The 9,672-nt window shown below is 40.6% G+C and overlaps 1 protein-coding gene across 1 annotated transcript in view; it reads left to right on the plus strand.

Annotated features, from left to right (window-relative positions):
• The first annotated feature begins 421 nt into the window (after positions 1-421).
• Positions 422-9,672, plus strand: part of nr2f5 (nuclear receptor subfamily 2, group F, member 5) — a 20,078-nt gene continuing 10,827 nt past the window's right edge. The window contains exon 1 of the mRNA XM_010769587.1: positions 422-506. Within this exon, the coding sequence (XP_010767889.1) occupies positions 422-506 (85 nt within the window). The remainder of the gene's footprint in view (positions 507-9,672) is intronic.

A 9,672-nucleotide genomic window follows, 5' to 3' on the forward strand; every position in this document is an offset into this window, starting at 1 on the left:
TTAATTTAATAAAATATATTTATTTACATATTTATGACATGTTCCACTACATATTACAGGTGCGTTTTACTCAATTTTTTTTATTTGCCAAATCAAATCAAATTTCCATAATCACAGAAAAAGCAATGTTTCATTAATTTGGTTTGATCGAGGCTAAGACAGTAATTTGAATGCTCGAACAAAAAGTGAAAAATAATAATACAGCGTCTTGTTTTTGTAGTTTGCCACCTGACTGCCCACATCCTGGGTCAAACGGAAGGCACATCAGCTGAGAGAAACAGAGATGGGAAGAATTTGAGTAAAATGGAAAGCTGTATGTAAAGAAAGGGAGAGTGTGTGTGTGTGTGTGTGTGTGTGTGTGTGTGTGTGTGTGTGTGTGTGTGTGTGTGTGTGTGTGTGTGTGTGTGTGTGTACGTCACACATGGACCACATGCTGGTGTCCAGCCTGGAGGGCATCACAGAGTTCTGCCAGAACAAGTCGTGTTACTTGTGCCGCCACACACATCGTAAGTGAAAAGGTCACAGAGCTGTCCCTGGAGGACTGGCTGGGAGACCCTGTGTCGTTCATCGACTGATACTGTCTTCCACTTCTATATTATACACTAACACTATGAAGTCTGTTTCGGAAGTTTTGTATACAAGAAACACAGGTGTTTTAAAGCTCTGCATACTTAATTTTCAATATTTTAAAACTCAAAACAGTTACAATTATAGTTCTACTTTAACATGTAACAGTAACAATCGTTGACTGGAATCTAGTAACCACATTTTGCATTTTTCTTTCAAACAGAAACTCTATTGTTATCTTTGAAAGTTATCCATTTATGTAAGAATTATCTGATCAATTAATCTCTGTTAAGCAGAGTAAATAGGTTGGGGTCTCTGCTGCGAAAAAAAGGGATTAGTAGGAAAATAAATAAATGTTCCTTATTTAGATTATCCTTGAGCTGTCATTTTTATTAATTCTTCCCAAAAAAGCATTCCTTAATATTGAAAACCACTTACTACTATGGGTGAGTACATTCAAGTATAATTACTAATCTTGACATGGGAATTTGATTTTTGAATTTCAAATACTTTCCTTCATTTATTTTTAATACAGCTAGATTGTGTGTCGATGGCAATGACCTGGGTCTGAACTTTGTAAATTGGCCCAGACTTGAGCAAAGTCTGTTTGTTAAAACCAGATTCTGAATTGTAAAGAGGATTAGTCTAGGTCTGGGAAAACATGTCTCTGTCTCCCAATGAGGGATTTTGGACAGATCATGCTGCACTACTAGAGAGCTCGAGCAAAATTTAACTGGCTTTAAACTGCTAAATCCTCCAAGATTGATGCCTCACTGTTAGTGACTATTGCATTACAGTGAGTGAACCCTGAGGTCATGACAGGTGGTTGCGTCCCGGGGCTGTGACCGTGGAAACGACAGCAGGCGGAGGACTCCTGGGCGGTGTGCAGACTGACAGCTGGTCAGTCGGGGTTCAGGCCGATGACCTGGGATGGGGTTTCACCTCTAGGGCCAAATGGAGGTCACCGTTTCCAGGTCCAAAAGTTTACAATGTCAACATATAATCTTTGATTTCATTGTTTTGTCAATTCGATTTTTGAACATGATTTTAACCACAAGGGCTTCCAAGTGTCCATTCTTATCAGACATTGATAATCTTGTGTTTTCATGAATATTTGTAATTTAATTTGCATTGATCTCTTTATCTGTTGGAATCTACGATTCCTCTAAGGAAATTATTGAAGAGATAAAGAGAGTAAACACTCATGCACAAATAAATGACATATAATTATATTTTATAAACCTGAAGTCTTTATCAGAGGGGGAACGCCAGATTTATATGATTTCGTCATAATGATTCAAATACGTGTGCCAAAAATGTCAAATTGCTTTCTGAGTTTATGACCACTTGTGTTTATGAAATCATGTTTTGTATTGTGCATGTCAAAGGTTGTACCAAGTCATTGTTTTGCAAGTCCCAAGTCAAGTAAAAAATCCCGAACTAACCAAAAGTTATTTTGGATCGGCTCTTGCATTCGCCAATTTTTAAATGTTGTAATGTATATTACTATGTATATTGCATAGCTCTCTCCTGCAAGTATAGATTGGATGATGTGAGGGTGGTTCAAACAAAGTGGATCTAGGGAGCTAAGTGTCAACTAGCGCGGAAAGAATAGTGTTAGCTTTAATTGATTCAGGAAAATTAATTGATTCGTGGCACACTTTTTAAATAACATACTTTATAATCTTTGGGCTTGAGGAAATGTATCAAGTGTTTTTAGGTCAAATGGAGCAAGTCCAAGGGAAGAAGCGAGTCATTGTTGTTGGATACAAGGTTGAGTTGCGGTTCTTTTTTACTTTGTCAGGTGTCTTCAGTAATCAAATCATGTGAGTCAAGTCCATAGCTCTGGCTAGCGCGATATGATTCACACCCTGATGTTGATCTTACACTTTTCCACTAAATGTAAAAATGCACCAACATAAGAAAGGCTAGATACATCCATAAAATGATTGTAGCTAAGACCATATTGAAAAGAAAGGAAGATAGTTTTGGATATGGTCATTGTTTTCAGGGTAGGCCTATTACAGAGGAATAGCCGATAACAGCTGAATGAACAAAGCACCTATCAGAATCAATGTTGACATTTTCTGTCCCCAGCTTATGGGGAATGGTTTTGAGTGTGTCCTGCAGTTTTCCTGTTTATTTATACTCCTAACCTTAATCCAGAGTGCCACTGCTGTGAGTGTTGCTTCATGCAGAGTGACAATCTGTATGTGCAGTGGAAGCAGTTTAGCCAAGAGCCGAGCTGATTTTTGATCTCCCCCTTTTTCACATAGTGCTATTTCTCATAGTCTGAATACTGGTTGTTGCCACTTCTCGATAGATAAAGCTGTGATTGTGTGGTACACAGAGCACTAACTTTCTTTGAGTGGTCGAACAAAGGCGCTCAGTTTTAGAGCTCATGCCTTTGTAGCTCAGGGACAGAGTAGGAACACACACTAGCCTGAAACAGGAGAACACGCATTGCTAATACTTTCCATACACAACCAGTGTAATTCAGAACAAATGTTCAAAGACTGTACTGTACACACACATACACAGATACACACACAGCTGCATCACACAGCCCCAATTACCACAGCTGTGACCTCACACGTCCGGGTCAATGATTCCCTCAAAATGGACAAAAAGAAACTTGTCCTGGAATCTCGGCTCCAGTCCCAATTACTCCGCACTGAGCTCTCCGGTGGACAATGCTGCAGGTGAGAAGTTGGATGGGGCCCTGTCACAGCTTGGCAGAGGCACAATGGGGCCCTGTGGCAGCGCCTGGAACGGCTGCAAGCCCGTTTACAGATGAAGTGACATGATAGACTTCTTTTGAAACAGAGCTTTCAAAATGAAGTATCTTTATTCTCTGTATGTCGTGTGTTCATAAGCTTATATCACTGGGTTTCTGAGCAAGACGGTCAGTATGGATCCACTTCATTTAGGCTTTGAATAACTTCACATGCCGACAGGAACAACAAGAGTCAGCGGGAGTTTTTATTTGTTACTCTTTTTACTTGTGCTTTCATCTAAAAAGCCCTGCTCCGCAGTCTAATCATAGTGCCTAACTTGCCAAGCGAATGAATAAAACAATAAATAAATGGTGTAGCTTATAAATTTAGTTTTTTTTTCTGCCATTCACATGTGCTCCAAACAAAACAGCACTTTCCCAGCAGGCTCATCACAAGAGCAGGCAGCTCTCATGTATGCAATTATGAAGGCAATAGTCTGTTTTATTTCTAAGACATCTTGCTCATTTTATAAAACAAATTGTTGCATACAGTAGGACTTGTGTGAGTAATTTTTAATCGGCCATCTTTACAATGGTACCAAATAAAACAAATTTAAATACATATTGACCAATTTTGGAAGGAATAAAAGTCTATAAGTACATGTATTTTAATCTATATTTGATGGACTGTATTCTCAAATCTAAAAAATCTGAAGAAAGCCTGGGAAAGTTGAAATAAGAGAAAAGAGAGAAGCAAAGCAGAGGATGAGAATTGATACTGCAGCGCTGTTTTTACGAAACAGAGCAGCGGTATGTGTTTCAGAGAAAGGCTAAGGTCAACAACAGAGCCCTGCATTGATTCCACATATGTTGTAAGGTCAAAAACTATCATGGGACCTTTGCCCCTGGGCAGTTTCCAATCATTCTGCTTCTCATAATCCGTGGAAAACTTGTCTGCTTTTCACAGTTCAATGACCACTCATCTCTGCAGCAATTACTGTGCCCTCTTTGCACCCAGACAGTTCAATGCCATGTACAAGTGATCTAATGTGATTTAGTTTTTCCGATTGCTTCATCACAACGACTATTCAAACTACTGCACACGACCATCATGTTCACATGAAAAGGAATGGGTGCAAGCAACCTTATAAAGTTGGAAAATAGATAAAGTAATTGGCTTTTGATACCCAGGTGTCTCCCTTAGGAACTGTATGGTGTTTTAAGGGTTTTAATTGATCAGTAAACGTAGCAGCTAAAACATGGCTTAATTGAAACAAGCACACAGTGAAGCCTAACTGATAGGTTGTGGGTAAAACTGACATTACAATAAGGAATAATGCACTTCCATTGTCAAAACAGCCCCTACATGTCCTGTATGTTGTTGCATGTGTTAACAGTCAGTTGCAAGCAATTATAATGGCCCCCTTCTGCACACAACACTCAATTGATTAGCCCCGGGGGAATGTGAAGATAACTTAGTGGGTCAAATGCAGCCTGCAGTTATTGCAGATAGAGAGATGCACACACACACACACACACACACACACACACACACACACACACACACACACACACACACACACACACACACACACACACACACACACAAAGTGGAAACAGACGGTGCTAAAAATAAACCATCTGAAATATTTAACTTACTGACCCAGAAAACTGCCTCACTATAATATGTTTGCACAAGCAGAGGACACCAGGGCGACAGAGCCATGATATCATTATGGCTGACGGATCCTCTTAAAACGCATGATACATGCTGTACTGTTCGCCGCTGGTTAATGCATCAAAGTCACCTGCACATGAAGGACATGTTTAAACTGCCAATTATATAAGGTTCATTAAAATCATACAAAAAGAGATAAATCTGGTCACTTGGCAATGTATGTTCTTAAAGGGGCACTGCAGCAATTTCGTACTGAATTTCACGGAAGACGAACAAAGGGGAAGACTGGTTAAAATAAAGAGTTTTTAGTCTCTAATACGGGTCAAGCTCCAAAAACACATAGTCTTCCATTCCCCATAACACAACCAACAGCATCAAGTTAATTTAGAAACATCATGTGGTCATTTCTTATATAAAACTATAAACGAATAATTACTTTGTGTTCTGTGTTTTCTGAGCCCCTGGGTTAAACTTTCTCAAATCCAAACAGAGATTGCATTTTTTAAATCCCAAACATAGAAGTTTCCGAAGCGACTTGTATATTGTATTTTGTCTGACTGTGTTCAAATTACGGCCAAGAGTTGGCACTGTATACAACCGTGACAACTGAAAACTGCTGTGCCACCGAAAAAGAAAAGTCACGGCAACCGGGAGGATGCGTCACGTAACTTTCCAGGATGTTGTGGGATGGATCGAAACAGCATGGGCTTCAGTGACGATCGACACCATCCTGTTGGGATTCAGAACGGTCTAATCGGGGCTTATTCTGATGGAGAGTCCCACGACAGCCCGAAGCAGGACATGCTGCTCCATCGACACAGAGGATGAAGGCTTCGGTGGATAAATGTGACTACACCGTGTGACTATATGTTTTTTGTCTCTTAACAACACATTTTTCGATAAGAGCGACTTATACACAGGGGAGACTTATAGTCCGGAAAATACAGTAGGTGGTTAACTGAATGAAATACGGACTAACATTTCCATCCGCTGAGCCATCCTTGCCAAAGGTAATAATCATGATTCCTGGTGGTATATTTTGGTTGGTCCATTGAAAAGCATCCTTAATCTCACTGGGAATGTTTTCTTAAAAGTTCATTAGAAGAAGCAAATCAAATGAAGTCAGAGTCAAAGTTTGTCAGTGACCCCAGCCATGTCTTGCTACAGTTTGTCAGGTTGACAAGAGGACAAGAAGATTGGCATGGCCTCCTGTCCTACTTGCAGCTAAACAGCCATGTCCATATGCAGCAATGATATTGGCCTCTAACCCCCAGTCCGGATGCCATTACCATTTTAGAGCGTCCAGGCTGGTGCACAACACTATCAATATTAATGTTCTGTGACTGAGGCGGCTTTGGAAGAACTTTCTCCCACATCAATATTGATGGTGTTGCCATACATTGGAGTCGGGGCCCTCTTTAAGGATTTATAAGAGGAGCGCTGGAGGGGGGGTTGGGTCTGTATGCGAAAGGGGGCCAATACAATTTTTGGTCTGCACCTCAATGATGTGCATTTTCCTGCCGTTCAGAGCAATTTCCGTGGGAGAGGGGCGACTCCAACCCAGGCTTGATGAGATCTGAGGAGAGAGGGGTTGTGCCGAGACAGATCCAATTCCCCCGCAATGCTTTGCCGGAGATGATAGTTATGGAAAAATGAACGTTTCATTTCAGGGGCTCTGGGAATGCTAAATAGGGGTCTGTTGATTCTGGAGAAGGGGGTATTGCTCTTGGGACATCTTCACAAACAGTCCGATGTTGGGCCACACACGTAGACACAGATCCAATTCATTATAATATTAGCTTTGGAGAACTAATGCGCTATATATCAAGTGTCGAGAGGCATGCTTAGTAAAGGGTTTCAGGCCTGGCTCTTTTGTCATGCATTCAAGTATAAATCATACAGAGAAAAAAAGCAAAACAGAGAGATTAATGAAACTCAAAATGAACTGGCTTTGTCTTGTTTTCATAAACAGTATGCAATACCCACACTGGTGGATGAGATTCTTAGTCACATTTGTCATGCTATAATAAACATTGTGGGTTGTTGAAGTTTGCATGTTTTCAAGATATGAAATGACTAGTAAATTGAAACCATTCAATTTCACAAGCTAGAAAAATACCCCTCTTTGTATGACTTAATCAATTAAAAGCAGTATTAACTGAGTGTACTTTGTTTTGCTTAGCAAGTTGTAAACACTGTCATAATCTATTACCTTATAGAGTGGAAATGGCAAAAGCGTCAGCATTTACACAGTGAGCATTGTTAGCTTGTGTTTGGAGTCGTGTTTCTGGCCACTTGACAAATTTAAGTCCAGTAATCACTCTTCTGTTAGATTCAGTCTGGTCTCAAACAACTTCCCATAAAGATATCTAAAGATAATTACTCTACAACAGCGATAAGAGTGAATAACGTCACAGCTCAGTTACAGTATGGGACGTTAGACCTAAACAAAGAGCTGCTTGTAAAAGTGCAGCATTGATTAGTGCATTTATTGTTGGTTCAATAATCGTTCTTTAATTATTTGTTACGATGTTGAAACATAATGAAAATCATGTTATATCATGCCACCGTATTCACTCTCACAAATGTGCATTATTTCATTTTGAACAGTGCAGAAGACTATGGTCAGTCTGTTTAACATTTAAATAGAATTAAATAACAACAGCCTGATCACATCTCATCAGGTTATTGATCCTTCAAACACCAGCGTCAGTGTCACCCGTACGCCGTGTCTCAGGATAACTGAGGATGAACATGTTGCAGAACAGAAAGCCTCGCTGCTCTGACAAGACAAGGGTCAGCGGGACAAACTGTCCGGCCTCCTCCCCCTTCACACCCTCCCTTTGACTTAATACCCCGCTACATTTTGATGGCGAGTCAGTAAGTGGGACCTCTTTGGGGAGACAAAGAGTGACCTCAATTCAATCTGACATCCCACCTATCGATCTGCACTGCCGTATCCCCCAGAGACAGACGTCTAGCTCGCCCTTGTACTGCCAACATTCAAATTCAGCAGCAAGACAAAACATGCCTTTTTATTAAAACAAAATCCCATCACTTGTCTCGCCTCCTCCACCAAATTCTAAATTACACACGGCGACCTGCTTTCACAGGTCTACCTCCTCCCACGTAGGGAAACGTTCATCTTCAGAGGGGCCCTTTTGCTAAATTGAAAGTGTGTCATAACAAATAGAGGAGGTGTCTTGCTTAAATATATGTGACTGGTTCCGATGTCATCTCTGTCAGAAGAGCATCCCTTGTTTTTTTAACAGGGGGACTGTGACATGGACCCAGGACAATTACTGTCAGAGCACACAGGGTGATGAATCTGCTGCCTTATTGTGTTTGTCATCTCGACCTCTGGCTGGGACCTGATTGGTATGGCTGGCGACCTACAGACGGCCCAGACGGACGCATTGTTTCTGTCCTGCATGTGTAAATGTGTGCATCATAGCACTGCGCTGCAACCTAAATGACCCTCACTTGATTTGGTAAAGATCTCCTGTGGCATGGGAGAAAAAATATAGACTTCAAAATGAGTCAAAATAAATATAAAACCTACACAACACAAAGAAAATACACAAATATTTATATTGCCTTTAAATGTAATTGATATATTATTCCTGATTGTGTGGTATCTAGAGCATGTTGGGACTGGGACATAATGTTCAATTTTGAAATTGCTTAAAGCTAACTCAAGTCTATTGACATACATTTTCTGTCCCCATGCAGGTTAACATTTGTGTGTTTACTGGCAGAAGAAGATGCTGATCAATGTAGTTTATAGAGCTCTATTAATAATAAACAGGGAAAGAAACCCAAAATTAAAAACCTATTACGACTGAATCACTCTTGAAAACATCAAAACAAAGAAATAGTTAAAGAAGGAGTCCGATAAAACCACTGCAGGAACCTGAGTACGCAGGGCCCCTGATTTGACACGTAAGCTACCATAAGTTTTCAACCTAACGTGAGGTATTATTGTTTTTTTCCCCATCTGTACACTAAGGATTCAATAAAAACTGCCATCAAAGCAAGAAATGTTTAGTAAATACCCTTAATAGTATACAACGTAAACCTACAACAATAACCGCATACATATAATATGCAAAGTAATTTACCCACAAAGGATTGACCTGTAATTGCTGCACCTGGTTCTGATATTTACGGGCTCTGATTTGTATCTTGAAGCAACATATTTCGCTTTTATGGTTTATGCTGAGCCTGGTGTTCGCCATAAATGGCAGGTGTGCAAAATTGAAGTGCAAAAGTAATTCAGCTCCTGCCATTCAAAGGAGCTGTGTCCGTTTGATTTACCTGTACACATAAACATGTGCACACACACACACACACACACACACACACACACACACACACACACAAACACACACACACAGCCACCCACACACACACATACACCTTTGGGCCACATGTGTTTTTTATATTCATACGCTGAAGGAAAGAAAAAAATGTGCGCCTCCAAAATGGAGGTTGAGGGGTCATGGTGTTTGGCCAGGAGTGACAGCTCAGAAATGAAGGCATAAGTCAATCGGCTACTCTTATACGCACACACACACACACACACACACACACACACACACACACACACACACACACACACACACACACACACACACACACACACACACACACACACACACACACACACACATGGGGAGGCGTGATGGCGGTGGGCGGGTGGGATCGAGGG

This window comes from Notothenia coriiceps, unplaced genomic scaffold (genome assembly GCF_000735185.1).
Source record: "Notothenia coriiceps isolate Sejong01 unplaced genomic scaffold, NC01 NC01_scaffold00007524, whole genome shotgun sequence".
NCBI classification, from domain to species: Eukaryota; Metazoa; Chordata; class Actinopteri; order Perciformes; family Nototheniidae; genus Notothenia; species Notothenia coriiceps.